This window comes from Danio aesculapii, chromosome 1 (genome assembly GCF_903798145.1).
Source record: "Danio aesculapii chromosome 1, fDanAes4.1, whole genome shotgun sequence".
In the NCBI taxonomy this organism is placed as follows: Eukaryota; Metazoa; Chordata; class Actinopteri; order Cypriniformes; family Danionidae; genus Danio; species Danio aesculapii.
This window is the reverse complement of record NC_079435.1, coordinates 55,753,299-55,775,770: the sequence shown is the minus strand read 5'-3', so window position 1 is coordinate 55,775,770 and position 22,472 is coordinate 55,753,299. Positions and strand designations below refer to the sequence as shown.

The window sequence follows — 22,472 nt, the reverse complement described above, 5'->3', positions numbered from 1 at the left end:
CAGATTCAGATTCAGGTCGAAATGGGTTTTTTAACACCCGACCTTGAAATAATGCCATAACTGTCTGCACAAGATATGAGCTCACAGATCAAATCTGTTTATACACATTACCCCCTGAACAAATATGAAAACAATTATCAAAACCTAATTACAGACATTGCTAGTGTTTGAAGACAATAAATAACATTGTAAAGCGCCATTTCTTTTCATCTGTTGAACACTGTGTGTTCATTTCTGGAAAACTCTGTGCCCTACTTCTAAAGCTGCTTCAGTTTATCTACTTTAAAGTGGTTATTCCTTCACTGAAATATAATTTGCAATACCACCGTCCTCGCAAGCCATCTGCTCCAAGAATGAAAGTTTGTCATGTCAAAAACAATAATGCAATGACTGCAGAGAGCCTAAATCAATCTGCAATGTCATCTCTAAGCAAAGGAAAACTCTGAGGTTCATTCATTCACATCTGTAACTTTCCATTAGCCTATCTGAAGACCTTTCACCACTAATTCAAGCTGCTTCATGATTTTTTTCAACACATTGGCCTAAAACTGCAGGTGCTGCTGCACTATAAATATATTTTGAAAAGGGTATAGGGTGTTGAGATGTGCAAATTACTTGCCATACAGTATACTCTTAGTGAACACTTACCCAAATCATTAGCAGGGTGTATATCAGATGATTACCAAATTAGCTATTTTAATGGCTGTTAGTGTTACAGTTAACGATGTATTGTTCACAATATCTTAAAACAGTATTGAAAACTTGGAAAGCATTGTGTTTTTGCAACCTTATCACTACTATGTAGCTTATTGACAGCTTCTAATGAACCATTGTTTTACTATTCCGGCTAAAATAGGAGAAAAAACACCAATTAACCAAACGCGATAAACGTACATGTTTTGTACAATTCGCGCGCTCTGAAGTACACTCGCGCCGTGACATCCCTTAAACACCCCCGTGAGGACCAACAATGACCAGAAACAAGCCCAAAACGTAGTCAACGATTGTATGTTAACGGCGAGGAACCAAATACAAAGACTCTTGCAGTCTACTTTTTAAAGAAATGTCTGCCAGACCATTCAATCTGCTGAGGTTCTTCTCGGGTGAGTGATAGCACGGTTAGCATGTAGTAACCGTCATTTGTGTGATAGTAGTAGTCTATTTGTCATGTTCTCTTTAAAATTAAGAGTAGTTTGACACCATAACTATGCCAAAATGCTGACACGGTATTCTTTCTATAAACAGTAGCAAAACATGTGGTTTTCTGTACATTCTGGCTGTGGTTGTACATTTTGAAGTCGGAATGGCGCACATTTCTTGATACATACATATCGTATTCATTCAGTTGCATATAGCTACTATTTCTGCGCGTCTTATTTCATCATGTATATGCAACAAGGGCAAAAACTCCACATACTGATCATTCAGCTGAACACTAGCCTTGTTAGACCTCAAATCATGTCTCTTGTAGGCTACTATTAAACTTGTGACGCGAAGTAGGGATATTTCCTCAGAAGGTTACAGTTATACGGCTTTGATTTGCGCAGTTTTCTTGTAATACTTAAACTATTTCTGTGATACTTTGCAATTCCTTAAGATCTTAATTAGCTGTTTCAGGTTATGTTTGGGTTCTGTGTTAAAAAGTTATTGGTGCTATTTTATGTGCATTTGGAACTTGTGATTATTGGTAAAAAAAAACATTTGATCAGTTTCTAACAGCATTTAACTTTTTAATTATCTTTTAAAATTTATTTTATTAGCTTTGTTAGCTTTTTATTGAAACTATTGAATCTGAGTATAAATCAACAGCCCAGTTGCTCTGGAAATCGTAAGTTATCCAGCATCCTAAGGTCAGACTGTCTCTGTTTCGTCTTTAGATAGTTATGCAAATAAGTGAAAACAGATAATATCTCAGCAAAGCGCACTAATGAAATCAGCAAACAGTCCAAAAGAAGCGTTTCTCTAGGGCTCAAATGATCGGTTTGCCATTACGGCTGCCTCTTATTAGGGTTAAATCTGCTCTTTCTCCATTAAATAAAACCAGAAGCTCTCCTTTCCTCAGCACGGTTTGCCTGGACAGCAGAAACACACGTTCGCTTCGCCAGGAGAGAAATCTGTTTGCCATTTGCGGATAGCCTCACTGGATGGGAATTTAGACACACAGATATCGCAATGAAAGTTCGTGGGAGAGAAACAAATAATAGACAAACTTACTGTCTTTTGCGCTGACTTTCAGAACGAAGCAAAAGAGAAATGCAATCCCTTGGTGAGATATCCAGAAATCCATCTTTCCGAAATGTGCTTGAAGAAGTGAGCTGTGTTCAACTAGTGATCTTCTCCAAAGAACAAATGACAAACCAGAATGAGAAAATAATATAAAACCAGCCTTTTTTGTCTAGATAATGCTCAGAATTTCATATTCAAATGCAGTTCTGTTGAGCCCATTGCGCACAGCAAATGCAGAGTGTGCAAAACATGATCTATTTCATGTATTCATCCTAAAAAGTCATGCTTTGACATAAACCAGCCTGCTTTTCTTCAAACAAAACTAAATTAGAGATCTTCAACTGTATTCCGTTATAAAGCCGTCTCAGATTTGCGTGCGTTATTGCGCTCCATTGCCTTATTGGTCTCCGATGCTTTGATAGAGGTTTCCGCAGGGACTTCTCCCTTAATCGCCTGCAGCCCTCCGAGTTTAAGAGTTCTGCTATCTTCTTAGTCGTTCAGTCATACCCAGGAGGCAGCAAGTTTTGTCCAAACTGCCAGGCGGGAGAGGAATTGGTGTTGCGCACAGAAGCGTGTTGAAGCGCACTGCTGTGGCAGCGCGTGTAGATGTGCTCGAGAGCGCGAGTCTGAGTGTGTGTTCATGTGTGTGTGTGTCAGTGAGTCAGTATGTGTGTAATAGCATTTCTGAGCGGCGCAGCGATCGCATTACACTGAGCTTTCTTGGCCCGCCTCCCCTCAGTCACTGATTAGAGAACATCTCTCTCTCTCTCTCTCTCTCTCTCTCTCTCTCTCTCTCTCTCTCTCTCTCTCTCTCTCTCTCTCAGCGTCGAGAAGTTCGGATCATTTTTAGCGAACGGATCATTTTTAGCGAATCGGTTCGTTCAATGAACCGGTCCATATGATCGGTAATCGCAATGATCCCCGCGTGGCTTTTTTATTTTGGTGTATTTTGACTTAAAAACTGAAATTTAAGGTAAGTTTATGTTGTTTATGTAAGTTTATGTAATTTGTTTACACACCCAAAACCATAATTTACTCTCCAATCACTTGTCACAAATATTTTTCTTATTTTTAAAGATGTTCACGACCTGTAACCATTGATTTTAGTAGTATTTTTTTTACCTACAATGGAAGTCAATGGTTAGTGGTTTCCAACATTCTTCGATTTATCTTCTTTTGCGTTCAACAGTAAAAAAACAAAACAAAAACCATGGCACTTTCAACTTTGGGTGAACTATCCCTTTAATTTAAGTAAACGTAACTCTTCCGGACACTAATGTCTCATTAATCATTTATTAATCATTCCTTTTAATTTTGAAGTGTCTTGAAATTATTATTTTTTAACTAATCGCTTCGTTTCAGTGAACGGAGATCAGTCATCGATCTAATGATACAACTATCTTGTGTTCAACAGTAAAAGAAAACTCAATAACGTTTGGAACCACTTTCAGTTTTGGGTGAACTGTCTCTTTAACGATCCCTGCGTGACTTTTTACGCGTGGTATTTTGACTTAAAACAGTAATTTAAGTTAAATTTATATTTTAATAACTTTAAAATATGTAAAATATTTTTGCTTTTGATATTGATGGGGACCTTATTTAACTCAAATACGATCAGTAATAAAAACGACATTAAATCAAGCATGATGCAAAAGTACAGTTACATGATTTTACTCTGACAAGGAATGAATGCATGACTTCTAGAAAGGGGGGGGGGGCATATGACACAGTAACCATTTTATCTCGATTGTTGTTTTCTCATAATCGTCATGGAGGCCAAAATTGAAACAAACTTTATATTAATTGCACATCCATGATTACTATTATAGTGGACTTGTAGTGAACTTGACTTCAAGTGACTGACACTTTTAGAATCTTGCACAGTAAGCCTGACTGGAAAATTTCAACAAAGCATTATTTATTTTTTTGGAGGCGATTAGATTATTGTTAGGAACATTTTAATAATCTGTGGATATTGGTGGGCACACGTCCCCTCCGTCCATGCTAATTCTACAGGCTTGGATACTGCAACTTTTATCAGTGTTTTTGAACAAGACAAATTACAGTATGTCAGTGTTCACAGTCATGTGAAATACTGTACATTAACAGTGATTCATTTGTGAATCAGACATCAGCACTCGCTCTCTCTAAATCTCTCACACACTTGTGTACCTCATTGGTTGCCAGTAACACACACACTCTTTAAGCTACAGTGCATGTTATTTTTGGATTTTGACCGGCCTTCCTCTCTAGCAATGATGCACAGCCTGAAATGCAATTAACTTTCAAGATATCATATGACATGTTGAAACTATGATAAATTGTACAAATTCAAGTTCACCTTTCTAAGTAGGCGCCCTGCGTGCAATACAAATCTGAAGCTCAGTCTTGCCGACATGCATAGTAATGGTCATCGTGATATGAGGCAACGTGGGCAAGAGCACAATTACATGAGGCAACGTGTGGCAATGTTTATTTCATGTCCTGCCATAGCTCAGAAATCCAGAGTCATTGCGTGGTTTGACCTGCAGGGGGACAAACCTGACCACAAGACCTGAACTGCACGGGTCGTCAAGGGCAGAGCAGGAGCAAAGCCAGAACTGTCGACCTTCACAGCAGTTGCACTAGATTAATGTGTAGTGCATAGCCATTCCTTCCTGATGAACTAACATTTCACGGGTTCTTATTTCACAAAAATCTCATCTGTTTAGACTGCCAAAGGATATACGGGGGATTTCACTTTTCTTTTACATTACTCATGCACTGCGCTTATGTTCAGCAATACTAATGCTCCTTTAATTTATGCAGTATATAGTATGCATGCTGCTGCATGTACACCGTGTAAATGTTCTTTCAAATGCATGTATGACATGCTGCAGAATACTTGTACTTGCACTGCAAATCACTCAATATAGTTTTCCAGTGTCATGATCCAGTGTCTCTCTCCATCTCTCTCTCTCTTTGTCTCTCTCTCTACCTTTTATGGCTCATTATTTGAGCTAAGATAAGACTATAAGGCTCATTATTTGAGCTAAGATAAGACTATAAGGCTCATTATTTGAGCTAAAATAAGAATTATAAATGCAAGATAATAACATTTCCGAGATGCAATTGTGATGAGATCAGATTACAACAATGTAGAATAAACGTTTTAATATTATATCATAGATTAATGCCTACTGGCAATTTTTTACATAAAAAAGTAGTATAGTATAGTATAGTATAGTATAGTATAGTATAGTATAGTATAGTAAATAGTAGTGTTTCCCAACCCTGATCCTAGAGGCACACTAGCAGTACATATTTTGGATGTCTCCCCTATCTGACCCATTAACCTCAAGTTTTGGAGTCTCTTATTATGTTCTGATGAGTTGATTCAGGTGTGTTTGATTAGGAATAAGGTTACTATACTATACTATACTATACTATACTATACTATACTATACTATACTATACTATACTATACTATACTATACTAGTGTTTCCCAACCCTGTTCCTGAAGGCACACCACACATTTTCAACCTCTTCCTAACTGTATACTATACTATACTACACTATACTATACTATACACCAGTGTTTCCCAACTCTGTTCCTCTGTTCCTGAAGGCACACCAACAGTACACATTTTCAACCTCTTCATAACCGTTTACTATACTATACTATACTATACTATACTATACTATACTATACTATACTATACTATACTATACTATACTATACTATACTATACTATACTAGTGTTTCCCAACCCTGTTCCTGAAGGCACACAAACAGTATACAATTTCAACCTCTTTATAAACGTTTACTATACTATACTATACTATACTATACTATACTATACTATACTATACTATACTATACTATACTATACTATACTATACTATACTAGTGTTTCCCAACCCTGTTCCTGAAGGCACACCAACAGTACACGTTTTCAACCTCTTCCTAACCGTATACTATACTATACTATACTATACTATACTATACTATACTATACTATACTATACTATACTATACTATACTATACTGTACTATACTATTGTTTCCCAACCCTGTTCCTGAAGGCACACCAACAGTACACATTTTCAACCTCTTCCTAACCGTATACTATACTATACTATACTATACTATACTATACTATACTATACTATACTATACTATACTATACTATACTATACACCAGTGTTTCCCAACTCTGTTCCTCTGTTCCTGAAGGCACACCAACAGTACACATTTTCAACCTCTTCATAACCGTTTACTATACTATACTATACTATACTATACTATACTATACTATACTATACTATACTATACTATACTATACACCAGTGTTTCCCAATATTCCCATATTTTCATCCTCTTCCTAATCAAGCACACCTGAATCAAGGGAATGATAAGGGAGACATTGAAAAATATATACTGTTGGTGTGCCTCCAGGAACAGGGTTGGGAAACACTGCTATTTACTATACTACACAATATGCCAATGTTTCCCAACCCTGTTCCTGAAGGCACACCAACAGTACACATTTTCAGCCTCTTCCTAAATAAACACACCTGAATCAAGGGAATAATAAGGGAGGCATCCAAAAATATGTACTGTTAGTGTGCCTCCAGGAACAGGGTTGGGAAACACTGCTTTTTACTATACTATACTATACTATACTATACTATACTATACTATACTATACTATACTATACTATACTATTTACCAGTGTTTCCCAATCCTGTTCCTGGAGGCACACCAACAGTACATATTTTGGATGTCTCCTTTATCTGACCCATTAACTTCAGGTTTTGGAGACTCTTATTATGTTCTGATGAGTTGATTCAGTTGTTTTTAATGCAATTCATAACCATAAATACACAGAAAACAATTGTTAACCACAAAACATGGAACCCGTTTTTAACAGATATGTTTTACAGTGTACTGCATACAATATTTTTGCATTCATACAAATCCTCAATGACCTACTACCAAAAATTTTCCAAAAATCTAAATATGCAATAATATAACTTTTAGGTTTCCCAGAATGCAATGTGCTTTTAATAACCTTAATATCTTCCAAGTGTGATGAATGGATTCAATCAATTAGAATTTAATTTTAAGGTAATTTAAATTCCAATACGCAATATAATATGCACTCAAAGTAATTACTTTTGCTGCTTAAATAAACTACCTATTTAAAATGAGTGGAAACAACATAATTCTTAAGGTTTTGGAGGGATAACTTAATTGTTTTATGTTTAATCTACTTCAATTTGTAAAAACTATTAAGTTAACTTAATCAATTTGTGTGTAACCCAGCATTTTGTGTATATCACAAATCATATTGTAGAATAATGCCTGTGCAACTTTGTTTGAAAAGGCTTGCAGTGCAGCATTTAATACCGTAATGTTCCACACAGAAGCCACAACATGCATGTCTTTTTGTACAGACCACACACTTTAAAGGATTTTAGGTGTGTTTCTCAGTCCACTGCATGGCACAGATTAAATAAGGCCTGTGCACTAAGGCTGAAATGTCATATGTTTCAGGACCGCCGGCCGCAGAACAGAACCCACCCCACCCAAGCCAAGCTGCTCTACAATCAAATGCTCTAACTAGAGACACAGAGGTTTTTTAATGACACAGCAGAGCAATGCCATGCCGAAAATACTTCACCGAGAACTGCTTTTGGGAAGGCCTTCACACCAGGAATTTACAGTAGTCGAGTGTAAGGAGAGATTTTCATGCAACACGGCAGCGTGTTTGACATTCAGCTTTAGTGCTGATGATCCAAGCAGGCCAATTTATTAGACATGTTTTTGCTAGATTTGAGTAGTTTTTATGCATTTATGCAAATGTTAGTTAACTTCAAGCAGACAAGGTCAGAGTGCTTTTTCTGTAGCAGTATAAAAATTGAACACAAAAATAAATAAATAAATAAATAAATAAATAAATAAATAAATAAATAAATAAATAAATAAATAAATAAATAAAGCCAATGGTGAGTTCATATATTTAAATATACAGTATATGGTGAAGAGCCAATCTTTAACACAGTGGGGGAAAATAAGTATTGAACATGTCATGTTTTTTCCTGGGAATAAAGGAGTTGTTGACATGAAATTGAACCAGATTTTGGTAAAAACCCAAAGAATACAAACATAAAAATAAAATAAAACAAAAAATTCTGAAAAATGAGACTGTAATAACAATGAAATGACACAAGAATAAAGTACTAAACTGCTGTAATGTATTTAATACTTTATATAAAAGGCTTTTTTGGTGATGGCAGCTCAACAGAGTGTAGAAATCTTGATGGTTCGGTGGGTTTCTGTCTATCAAATCTGATCTTAAATTTGTATTTTCTATTGGATTCAAGTCAGGTGATTGGCTGGGCCATTCTACAGCTTGATTTTTTTTCTCTGAAAGCATTTGAGAGTGTCCTTGGCTGTGTTTTGATCATTGTCTTGCTGAAATGTCCAGCCCTGGTTTCATCTTCATCATCCTGGTAATTAAACGTTGGACTGAAGCAGCGAATATTCATTTACACTGAGGAAGGGCAGAGGGTTGCTGAAGAACTACTGAGAAATCTCAGCTGCTGTCTGGGCTTTTCACTTCCTTTCTACACCTCTCTTTTTTCATGTGTTCAAAACTTTTACTTCCCTGCGTAATTTTATTTTATTACTATTAACTTAATTAGCTTATTTTCTTTGCATATATGGATTTCTATGGTTGTTACCAACATCCAGGGAAAATTTAAAGTCAACAGCATCTTTAGAAATATGTTTTCTAGAAAAATGGTGACGTTTGCACTACTTATTTTCCCCGCTGTATATAGAGTATATTAAGCTATGAAAATTAAATAAATAATTAAACATTGTCAATATTTCTTAATTTATGGTTTATTGTTGTGTCTTTGAATAAAACATTACTGATAACATCTATTCCAAGATTTAAATAAAAATGTTAGCATTTATTGCTTTGCATAAAATAACACATTTTTTTCTAGACAACACAGTAACAATATTTTCGATTCATAAGACTCCAGCAATCAATATTTGGGGGGATAACTCTGCTTTTGAAACATAATATATGAAAACATTTGTTATTCTGACATATTGTCTTTTATAGGAGAGTAAAAGAAGTATTAAGGTTTTACTCTAACTCATAATAAACAATAATAATAATAACAACCCAAAATAAATCCAGAGAAACTGAAAAAGAGGATTTAATAATAAATAAATTCTTACAATAAATGATAAGATACATTACAAGACAATTAATAGTGAAACCAGTTCTTAAGATCACTTCCTCAGGCTTAAATTAAGTGCAATCTGCTTGATATTCATCACTTTTCCAGTAAATGTGAGGAACAGAGAAGCATGTGTTTGATTGGCCATCGGGTCTTTCTCACTCAACACTCCTCTGCACACGGGAGCAATGGCAGCTCTTCAAAGACTATGAGGTCACATCCTGTTTCACCTCACTTCTCAAGCCTTCTGTCAGTAGCCTCTGTTTGTTTTAGGTACAGAAATGACACACTGTTAGACGTTGAAATTTTTCACTAACTTACTGGCTGCACTGTTGCCAGCAAGTTACTGCAACTGCCCCTTTACAGTAACCTACCAGTAAATGTGTTGTACAGTAGCAGGGCCCTACCGCAATTGCATTTTTTTTTACAGCAAAATAGCCTTACCACTAAGGTTGTCACAATACTAGAATTTGGTATATGGAACTGATACTGTCATTTTAAAAACATCTATTTCCCTCTAACATTTGAGCGCGTTCTTAAACACCACTGATTTGCCATTGTGTTCACATGCTCAATAGAAATAATTGTGATTGGTCATTGGTCATTCATCAGTTCACCGAACTCACCACTGTTTACTGAGTGTGAACACAGATACAGGGACACTGGAGCATTTTAAAGTCACGTCGATCAGCTGGTTTGATTTTTGGCTGACATAAAAGCGATCCACTTATGAATCGCAGCCTTAAAACACTTCAATGTCCTTGTATCTCTGTTTACACTCAGTAAACAGCGGTGAGCTTGGTTAACTAATGACCTTCACAGCCAATCATAGTCATTCCTGTTGAGCATGTGAACAAAATGGCAAATCAGCCGTGTTTACGAACGTGCTTAACAGCGCTCAAATGTTAGTGGGAAATGGACGTCTTTAAAATTTCGGTATCGATTGGTACAGAATTCCAGTATTGTGACAACCCTACTTACCGCAACTACTTTTTATGATAAAACACCCATTTTACACATTTAAAACACACATTTTAATTTTACAGTATGACCATTTTTACACTAGTTTTACTGTAGTTTATTTACATTTTACACTAGCAGTACAAAACCTTAATTTTGTGTACTTACTAATGAATTTAATAAATTCCAAACTCATTCTCATTCCCAGTCTTATTTTGTCCTCAACCACAGTAGCAGTACTTGATTACTTTTACAGTATAATACCGCAAATTCCTATTATGCAGTAGGTTACTGTAAAAGTTTTTAAATGACCCACAATGCAGCAAGTGTGACTGTCTGCAGAATGCAAGAGAGGGGCGTAACTTGTAGTAAAAGCATAACTTGAAGTTATCGAGATCCCATTGAACCATGTGATATGTCACAATGAGATGTTGTTGGCAAGATGGCAGAAATACTTTCCAGAGAACATTTTCATGTGTTTTCTTAAAATTTATCCACAACCTATTCATTTGATCTATTATTATTTTCATTCATTTAGCAACTCTATTCGCTGACTTCATCCGTTTTGTCGTGACAGCTTAATCGGCATCGCCGAGGGTTGGGTTTAGGGTTGGGGAAGGTGTAGATGTTAATAACTGTGATGTTTGGGTTTAGGGGTGAAGTAGGAGTACACATTAATAATAGACGGGTACAATCGCAATCTTTCTGACAACATACTTTACATGTGGGTCTCCAAAACTTCAAGTTACACCTTTACTACAAGTTATGTCCCCTTCATGTTACCTCCATGTCTTGCAATGTGCAGACAGACCCTACTTCAATGCAGTGCATACAGTAGTGAACTGTAAAGATTGTACAGTATGTGGTATTTCACCGGCCGTTTCTGCAGAAAATAATGGTAAAATTGTGGCAAGGTCTAACAGTGCATCATAGTGAGGCTTTTCAAACCAAACTACTCATTATAAAAACTCCAAATTGTGACAGCAGTCAATGACATTGGTGTGACGCTGCTAGAAAACAGCAAAAAGCTGAATATAAAAATGCATCTGGCGTGTTATAGTTTAATATGAAAGTGCGTGCATATGCATCCGATTTTCTTGGTGTTTCTTTGCGCACTTCCTTTTCTTGTTTTGAATGGCTGCATAAACAAACACATGCACACTCAATGTGTGTTTATTTCTTGTGGCATCGCCAAACACTTCAGGGAACTTTGGTATTTATGCGAGCACATGAGTCATAGCTGCTCCGTAACACATGAACATTACATTTCCCATTCGTTCAGTCACATTATTATGCCCGTCCACAAGTCTTCTGTCCTCTCATCCATGCATGGAAACATTTTGAGAGACAATTTTAAGAAACACTTCAATCTCTAAGGGTTCATATTTCCTATTTTGAAACTTAACAGAGACCTTACGAGTTTCATTAAGCATTAAAGGGATAGAATCCTGTCATCATTTACTCATCCTCCACTTTCTTCTTAAGATATTTTAAGATATTTATAAAAATGCTGAAAAGCTGTAACCATTTAATTCCGTAGTATTTATTTTTCTTACTTTGGAAGTGAATGGTTACAGGTTTTTAACATTTAAAATGTCCTCTTTTGTGTTCAACAGAAAAAAGAAACTCATAAATATTTGAAACCACTTGAGCCAGAGTAAATACAGTAGAGAGTAAATTTTCATTTTTGGGTGAAATATCCCTTTAATATCTATATTTATATATCTTATTACCACACAGTACACTAACAAAAAAGTAGTGAAAGGATTTTAACTCCGAAATTACAAAGTAGGAAAAACTACATTCTTATGACATGCATTCCAATATTTGTAATAAAATAAATTAATAAATAAAAAAAATAAATAAATAAATAAAAAAAAATAAATAATATATATATATATATATATATATATATATATATATATATATATATATATATATATATATATATAAAATATTTTTTGCTTCATTTTACGACTACATATACAGCTTTTGAAAGTAAAAAATAAGATTTTAATTCTTGATTCTCAGGATTTGCTAGATTTATTATTATAATGTAGCTATAAAAGTAGCTTTAAAAGTTTTTTTATTCAGTTTTATTCTATACGTTTATTCCAAATAATGATTTCTTATCATTTCGGGCAAAACATTGGTGTTGTGCTGCCTAAAAATGAACATAAAATAACCCAGGCTCATTCTAAAATGTACCTCTATATACATTTCTGGAGAGCGCCAAATACATCCCTGGAGCTATGTTTTTTTGCAGTTTTTGTTATCGCGAATCCACCAGAGGCTGCTGTGTATGCTTTCTCAGATCTCAAATTTGTCTCGTTAGTGCCATTTGCGCCTGTGGTCCTCATGTAAATCCACCAGAGGTCGCTGTCGACTGACTGACTGACTGACCAATCGGCTGACCCACCTTCCTCCTTACCTAAACCCAACCAATAGTGTTTGCAAAAACATTGATTGACCACCCACCCTACTTACCCTAAACACAACCGTCTTAAAAAGCAATCCAGAAAAAGGAAAGCCTGATTTTTACCACCTTTCAAGATTTTACCACATTCTCACCTTGTTGTTTACTTGTTTAATTTATTTTTTGGCTTCTGTTTTTGTCTTACCTGCATTCTGGAACTGTTTTTCACAGGATTCAAACCCTGTAGTCGTGGTCAACTCCTCTCTGCGTCTCCAGTCCACCGATGTACATGGCGAGCTAACTGGACAAACTCGTAGCAGCAGGAAAGCCGTACTTACGGAGGTAAGCAGTCAGCTGTAAGCAAGAAAAGGAATGGTGTTATACCACCCCGTAGCATTCGTTTTAAGTAAGTAAGTACTTCTGACTACATAATTCGTGATCTCCAGAAATGTATATAGGGGTACGTTTTCAGAATGAGCATATGTTGGGGTTTATTAGTGTGAATTTTGAGCTCTTTAAGTATGATTACAGACTATAAACCACTATAAAGGCAAATCTGACCTAAATTTGATTAGTTGTTGAGATATCATGCTTAAAATGTGTAAATGAAGGTTATTGAAGCACAATTTTACAAGCAAATGCTATTTCAGTCTCCTTTTTTCAAAGTCTTTATGTCATGTTATGCAACTAATTATGAAATTACTTCTGACTACTCTTTTTACACTAACCATGTTATGAAATTATTCCTCAAGTGCTAATCTCATTACTTTCAATGTGATGTCAAGCGATTCCACCTTTTATTTTCCACTTCATTGACAAATTCAGCCTTGATTTCTGTTTAACAGCCTCTATAGACAGCAGCAGCATTAACTCACATACATTTATTTATCATTTTAGTATTCAGGAAAGAGCAAGGTCATTCAGCATATCACTCTCACAAAACCTAGAGTGGTATTTGTGGCTACACGACAACAAATGTGACATTTCAGCTTGATGGATTTCCACGTTTTCAATGGAGTGTCACTGAACAACAGCGCACTGAAAATGTTAATCAATCAATAAAGAATGGGAAAAGTAAGAAAACATTATAAATAAAGTACTATAGGTTTGTTTTTCATTCGAATGGCACAAACTGAGAACGTGATGGGCTGACAGCTATGGGACTGGGTCACTTTCACGGGGATAATTGAAAAGTGATGAGGAACAGATGTGTGCTAAAGGCCTGGTTGGCGGTGCTGCTGTCACATTAAGAATACAAATGAAAGAGTCTGTAGTCTTTATTGGAGATTAGAAGCACAAAACAAAAAAAGTGCAGCCACTTTCTCTTTGCTGGACTACAATTTTAAAAAGCCATTATTAGTTTAATTTACTTTAAAAAGTGAGTAAACCCGTTGCTTTTAAAGTGATTAGTTGTCTTGGTTTAAAAAAAATGTGTCAGCATAATGGTAGATTCCAGACAGGACTAAAGTTATCTCTGTGAAGAAATTAAAATGTCAAAAGAAGTGTCTCAGGAGAAGGCAGTCTATGGAGACTACATTGTTCATTTGCAACCCAGGCTCATTCTGAAAAGTGTACCACTATATACATTTCTGGAGAGCACCAAATACGTCCCAGGAGGTATGTTTTATTGCTGTTTTTGTTTTCGCAAATCCACCAGAGGCCGCTGTGTACACTTTTTCAGATCTCAAATTTCTCTCGCGAGTGCCATTTGAGCCTGCCGTTCTCAAGTAAACCCATCAGACGCCACTGTGGACTGACTGACCCACTGACCAATCGACTGACCCACCCTCCTCCTTCCCGAAACCCAACAAATAGTGTTTTTAAAAGTACTGATTGACCAGCACCTACCCACTTTCCTAAACCCAACCAACAGTTTTCAAAAGCAATCCAGAAAAAGAAAAGCCATTGCCTGCTTTTTACCACGTTTTCAAATTTTACCACATTCTCACCCTGTTATTTACGTGTTTATTTTATTTTTTGGCTTATTTTTTTATCTTTCTGGAACAGTTCTTCGCCAAACTCAAGTCTGCCGACATACATGGCCAGCTAACTGGACAAACTGGTAACAGCGGGAAAGCTGTTCATATGAAGGTAAATGGTCAGCTGGTAAGCGGTGTCATACCGCCCCGTAGCGTTCGTTTTAAAGATGAAATGCAGTCATACGTACTTCTGGATCGTACTAGTCTGCGATCTCCATAAATGTATATAGGGCTAGGTTTTCAGATCAAAGATGTTGTTCATTTGTACATACTGCATTTTGTTGCCTTGTACTTGTACATGTGTAATGACAATAAAGTTGAATCTAATCTAATCTAATCTCAAACTCCACATTTATAATCCTCTAAGTCGCTGACGTTATCTTCAGCAGGTATGGCGCAAAAGTGCAAAAAATTACAGCTGCATGTCACTCAGGGCTGTTTATGCTAATGAGGGAGAGACTGTCACCAATGTATGGGGCTTTCCCCCTTATGATGACATGCACAAAGAAAGAATGTCATTAAAAAAAGTGTTTCTGCCGACTGTTTTTAAGGTGTAGGTACACCTGTCCAACTGCCATAGTTGCTAACAAATTTCTAATCAGCCAATCACATGGCAGCGATTCAATGAATTTAGGCATTGGTCAAGACGATCTGCTGCAGTTTAAACCGAGCATCAGAATGGGGAAGAAAGGTGATTTAATTGACTTTGAACGTGGCATGGTTGTTGGTGCCAGATGGGCTGTTCTGAGTATTTCAGAAACTGCTGATCTACTGGGATTTTCATGCACAACCATCTCTAGGGATTACAGAGAAAATCCAGTGAGCGGCAGTTCTGTGGGCGCAAATGCCTTGTTGATGTCAGAGGTCAGAGGAAAATGGCCAGACTGGTTTGAGCTGAAAGAAAGGCAGGCAACAGTAACTCAAATAATCACTCGTTACAACCGAGGTATGCAGAAGAGCATCTCTGAACACACAACACGTCCAAACTTGAGGCGGATGGGCTACAGCAGCAGAAAACCACACTGGGTGCCACTCCTATCAGCTAAGAACAGGAAACTGAGGCTACAATTCACACAGGCTCACCAAAATTGGACAATAGAAGATTAGAAAAACATTGTCTGGTCTGATGAGTCTTAATTTCTGCCGTGACATTCGGATGGTCAGGTCAGGATTTGGCATCAACAACATGAAAGCATGGATCGATCCTGCCTTGTATCAACGGTTCAGGCTGGTGGTGGTGGTGGTGTAATGGTGTGGGGGATATTTTCTTGGCACACTTTGGGACTATTAGTACCAATTGAGCATCGCCACAGCCTACCTGAGCTGACCATGTCCATCCCTTTTTGGTCACAGTGTTCCATCTTCCTATGGCTACTTCCAGCAGGATAACACGCTATAGCATAAAGCACCAATCATCTCAGACTGGTTTCTTGAACATGACAATGAGTTCACTGTACTCAAATGGCCTTCACATTCACCAGATCTCAATCCAATAGAGCACCTTTGCAATGTGGTGGAACGGGAGATTGGCATCATGGATGTGCAGCCGACAAATCTACAGCAACTGTGTCATGCTATCATCTCAATATGGACCAAAATCTCTGAGGAATATTTCCAGTACCTTACTGAATCTGTGCCACGAAGGATTAAGGCAGTGAAGGATGAAAGCAAGAGGGGCTCCAACCCAATACTAGTAAGGTGTACTTAGTAAAGTGGCCGGTGAGTGTATATTCACACACTGCTGCCACACAACTGTGTTAAAACCCCTTATAAAAGGGATTTTTTGCATAATAGGGGCCTCTTTAAAGAGATTTTTCATAGACATTAATGTCAGATAAACAAAGTGAAATGTTACTGGTCACTTCGCGTCAGTAAGACTGCTGGTTGTATCACTTAAAAGAAGATAAAAATGTTAGACGAGAGACATGAATGAAGATCCTTACTGATATAAAGTTGAAGTACTAAAATGACTAAAACAAAAAAAAAGCTGTGAACCCAGAAAAATAAAAATACTATGTAAAATCATTAAAACTTAAAATAAAATCAATAAAAACACGACAAATGATAGTCTAATATATTAATAATAGTATAAATGATACACTAACACGTCTTCCTATGTAAGAAGCTTTATTCTAAGTGTCAAAAGTCAATTGACGCAATAGTTTATAAACTCTTCTTCATGAACACGTTCACGCCTATAAATTTTCTTCTAAGCTCTTTTTGTACACAGAAAGATAAGGCTATGATGTCTAAATGTCCATAACACTCACACAAGCATGAGGGAGCATAAAATACACCTCTGTGCTGCCATAAATAACAGCATGGTTTATTATGCATGAGAACTCCTCTAAGAGAGTTTACGAACAGTGCACGATAATTTGTCTTCCACAAGTGGCGAGACACAGCGGAGCGTCGACTGAAGCCTGTCTTTCCTCTAAAAATATGCACAGTTCATTTCGGAGCCTTTCAGCCCACCCACCGCTCCCCCATCACACTGTAATTTATGCATGTATCCTTTAATCTACCTATCCTGCTGGAGACCCACCCTTACAGCGCGCACACACACAATACAGACGCTCAAGTTTATATCACACCATAGTTTTTACACTGTGGGAAAACATTGCAGAGTACTGTCTAATTAGCAGTAACATCTTCATCATGAGACATTCAGGCTCATATAGAGATGGACAGTTGAATAGAAGTGATGAATTGTTCACCTGAACAACAATATTTTAACTTTTTAATTTTGATTTTGCACAAACTTTAAGAAAACAACAAAAGAAATTCAGGCTTGAAATATTAATTTTGTAAGCCTAAAATATTAAGTTTAAAATATTAAACTTAATATTTTAAGCCAAAGGGACTAAGCCAAAAAGAAAATGATTAAATGAATGAATGAATTAATTAATATTTTAAGCCTGAATTTCTTTTTTTAGGATGTTGTTCTCTTAAAGTTTGTGCAAAATCAAAACTTATGAAGACTTGTGTTGTTTAGGTAAACAATTAATCTAGGCAAGATAATCCACTGAAAAAAGCTTGTTTTGGTAAATCTGACAATTTGCTTTCGCATTTATAGTGATAATCCTTCTCTGTAGATGCTTCAGTCACAATCTTCTTAGCCACACCCCTCTTACCATTAGTTTGGTATGAGGGAATGATGCGCAAAAAGAAAGAAAGAAAGAAAGTAAAGAAGAAACAAAGAAAGAAAGAAAGAAAGAAAAGAAAGAAAAACGAAAGAGAAAGAAAGAAAGAAAGAAAGAAAGAAAGAAAGAAAGAAAGAAAGAAAGAAAGAAAGAAAGAAAAGAAGAAAGAAAGAGAAAGAAAGAAAGAAAGAAAGAGAAATAAAGGAAAAAGAAAGAAAGAAAGAAAGAAAGAAAGAAAGAAAGAAAGAAAGAAAGAAAGAAAGAAAGAAAGAAAGAGAAAGGGGGAAGGAAAGAAAGAGAGAGAAAGGAAGGAAGAAAGGAAAGAAAGAAAGAAGAAAGAAAGAGAAAGGAAGGAAGAAAGAAAGAAAGAAAGAGAAAGGGAGGAAGGAAAGAAAGAGAGAGAAAGGAAGGAAGAAAGGAAAGAAAGAAAGAAGAAAGAGAAAGGAAGGAAGAAAGAAAGAAAGAAAGAAAGAAAGAAAGAAAGAAAGAAAGAAAGAAAGAAAGAAAGAGAAAGGGAGGAAGGAAAGAAAGAGAGAGAAAGGAAGGAAGAAAGGAAAGAAAGAGAAAGGAAGGAAGAAAGAAAGAAAGAAAGAAAGAAGAAAGAAAGAAAGAAAGAAAGAAAGAAGAAAGAAAGAAAGAAAGAAAGAAAGAAAGAAAGAAAGAAAGAAAGAAGAAAGAAAGAAAGAAAGAAAGAGAAAGAAAGAAAGAGACCTATGATAAACTGAATTTTTTTATAATAAAACCAACTGAAGTAGTTAAGTATATTCAGTTCAGTATGCAATGGGAGGAACATGGGGGCAACATTAATTTAAAGTCATAAATTAAAGGAAATATCAGCCTGGTCACACAATCACACATAAAAGTCATAATCTTTTAAATTTCAAGATAAAAGTCGTAGCAATAACACTTAATTAATAATATTCTGAGTACGAATTGTAGAATATTGGAATTAAACTTGCATTACTGTGGGAATAAAGTCACATAGCAATACAAGACTAAAGTCATACTCTGAGTTCGAAATCGCCACCTACACGAGTAGGAGGCGAGGTGGCAATTTCGGACTCAGAGTATGACTTTAGTCTACAGAGACACTAGAGCATTTTAAAGCCACGTCGATCAGCTGGTTTGTCTATAAGCTGATATAGGAGAGATCTACTGATGAATCTCACTCAGTAAACAGCGGTGAGTTCTGTGAACTAATGATCTTCACAGCCAATCACAGTCATTTCTGTTGAGCATGTGAACACAATGGCAAATCAGCGCTGTTTAGGAACACGCTCAAAAGCGCTCAAATGTTAGCAGGAAATGTCATCAGTATCGATTAGTATCGAATTCCAGTATCGTGATGACCCAAGTAAGGTACATTTAAATTTACCGCACAACTGTTAGAAAAGTACGATCTATATAGTATGAATGTAAGTACTATGAATGGAACTCGGATGTACTACATTCACTATCTGTCATTATCACATGACCTACCTGATTCTGTTGCGTCGCTTCACTGGAAGTAGTAGGTCATCCGGGTACTTCCTGCCCACTGTTTATGAATACTATGAATACGGATATACTACTTGTGTTTTTCTACATCGCATACTTTTTTTCACATACTATGTAGTCATATATGCGTATGTGATTTCGGTATGCGATTTTAGGTGAAGCCATAATGTGTTTTTAGTATACATTTGTGTACTGCATAATATCTATTATAAAAATATCTTGATTTAAATAAAAAAATAAGTTTACATACTAAAATAAATAATTATTCATTCATCCTCCATCCACATAGTCACTGACTTTATCAGGGGTCACCACAGCAGAATGAACCGCCAACTCCTCTAGCATATGTTTTACACAGCGAATGCCTATCCACCTGTAACCCAGTACTGGGAAACACCCATACACTCTCATATTTACTCATACACTATGACCAATTTAGCTTATTTAATTCACCTATAGTTTTCCCAGGGATGGGTTGCGGCTGGAAGGGCATCCGCTGCGTAAAACAAATGCTGGATAAGTTGGCGGTTCATTCCGCTGTGGCGACCCCAGATTAATAAAGGGACTAAGCTGACAAGAAAATGAATGAATGAATAATTCACTTATAGCGCATGTCTTTGGACTGTGGGGGAAACCAGAGCACCCAGAGGAAACTCAAGCCAACACGGGGAGAACATGCAAACTCCACACTGAAATGGCAACTGACCCAAGCCGAGGCTCAAACCAGCGACCTGAGTCACCGTGCCGTTGATGACAAATAATTAGTTATTTAATTTAAAATACAAATAGAAGTAATTCAAATGAAACCTCACACACAAACAATTTAAAACTCTTGTCACCTGTGTGAATCAATTTCATCATTTTATCTTCTAATGCACACACAGCTTGCTAGTGTTTGGACCAGAGCCTAGCGTAATATCGCACGGGCTTGCGAGTGTATAGAAGCACTCTGACCATTTGTGGATAGAGTATCTAGACAATAATTAAAGCAGTCAGTTTACCTTAAGAGGATGATAAAAGATTCATTAGTAGATTCATTTCGTAATGGCTGTTGACTGCCAAAGACTGGAGAAACTGCCAAAGATGATATTACACTTCATTTCTCAATTATATACTTCCTTTGTTGAAGAACAAGCAGAAACTGTGGACCAACTGCCAAAAATGTACCGCGGTATAATGTTTTTGGACATGCTAACATAATACCTGGATGGAAAAGCATGTTGTACTACAGTATGTTGCAGAACGTATGGTAATACTTTAAAATATACCATAATATTGCAAATCGTGTAACATGGTATTCATAAGATACTCCAGGATACTCCAAGATAATTTCAAAGCCTACTAATACTGTAACAGTACATAAATATTGCCATGGTAATAATGTTATTAATCTCATATTGTTAACAGGGAAGCTTTTTATATAACCCTTTATAGGGCACTCGTTGAAATACTCATTGGAAAAACTCTGGGTTATTACATTATTTATTGTTATTAGTGTTACAATGAGTTTTTACTGAGGGTTTTAAAAGATTTTTGATTATGTAATCGATGTCAATTAATTTTTTCATGTAAGATTATTTGTCTGATAATTAGTTAACAGTATAATTGTCAATAATCCCTAAACCTAGTCCTTAATTTAAATTTAATCTTTATAATCACTTTATATAACATAGTATTGTTGTAGAACGGTGCAGATCAATTACATGTACTCTAAATTAAATTGTAACAGCTAGAAGAGAAAAAATGCAAATATGGACATCAAACGTATTGACATCTATAATTAGACATTTCACAAACAGATTATTACTACTTATTACTGCATACAAATTTTGTAATATTTTAGTAGGAATCTTTGTCTATTTTTTAATTATGCTTTTGACTGTGCTCAAATATCACTGCAGCGTTTTTACAGAGTTTTTGTATTGTTTCTAGACAAGCCAAAAAAACATAGTTTTGTTTAAAAATGTCAAATTAGTGGGGGGGACTGGGCGGGGGGCTCCGAGCAAAATCTTTGTGGCATAATATTATTTTGCTTACCCAATTGGCAGATTATTTACTGACCTAATTTTGACGTATTATTTAAAAACTACTAAAAATGTATCTTGATTTAAGATTTCTAAGAAAGAAAGAAAGAAAGAAAGAAAGAAAGAAAGAAAGAAAGAAAGAAAGAAAGACAGACAGAAAGACAGAAAGAAAAAAAAGAAAAAAAGAAAGAAAGAAAGAAAGAAAGAAAGAAAGAAAGAAAGAAAGAAAGAAAGAAAGAAAAAGAAAAAAGAAAGAAAGAAAGAAAGAAAGAAAGAAAGAGGAAAGAAAGAAAGAAAAAGAAAAAAGAAAGAAAGAAAGAAAGAAAGAAAGAAAGAGGAAAGAAAGAAAGAAAGAAAGAAAGAAAGAAAGAAAGAAAGAAAGAAAGAAAGAAAGAAATATTTAGTAGATATGAATGGAGTTAATCATTTAATGCAAGTCTGACGTCAGCATCAGTGGTGGAAAGAGTACTGAAAAATCATACTCAAGTAAAAGTACCATTACTTGCCTAAAAATGGAGTGCAAGTAGAGAAAAAGTATCTGTTGTGAATATTACTCAAAGTATGAATAAAACCTTTTCAAAAGTACTCAAGAGTAGTGAGTAATGAGTGTTACACTGCAAAAAGCTGATGCATTTACATGTAATTTGTGAATGTGTGTAAACGTAACATTCTGTAGTGCATTTAGCAGGCACACAACGGTTTAGACGTTAATATTAGGTTAGATTTAGGTTGTGATGTCAGGTGACCAAAATTCAAGTATAGCCAGTGTGTAAGGACGTTATTTTGATGTCCAATAATGACGTCAAATGACATTAATATTTGGTTGATTTTAGGCTGTTTTAGAAAGTGACCAAAATTCAACATCGAGCCAACATCTTAAACCAACGTCATATTGACGTCAAATACTAACATTTATTCATCAGGTATGGCAACCAAAATCCAACATCTGATAGACGTCATAGTGGTAGCGTCCACACAATGTC

General features: G+C 35.9%; 1 protein-coding gene across 3 annotated transcripts in view; it reads right to left on the bottom strand.

Moving 5' to 3' along the window:
* nrp2a (neuropilin 2a) overlaps window positions 1-2,915 on the bottom strand; it is a 158,734-nt gene extending 155,819 nt beyond the window's left edge. For all 3 annotated transcript variants that reach the window (XM_056463109.1, XM_056463118.1, XM_056463126.1), the window contains exon 1: window positions 2,215-2,915. In XM_056463109.1, coding sequence (XP_056319084.1) covers window positions 2,215-2,287 — 73 coding nt within the window. In that variant the 5' untranslated portion in view covers window positions 2,288-2,915. The remainder of the gene's footprint in view (window positions 1-2,214) is intronic.
* Between the last annotated feature and the right edge of the window lie 19,557 nt (window positions 2,916-22,472).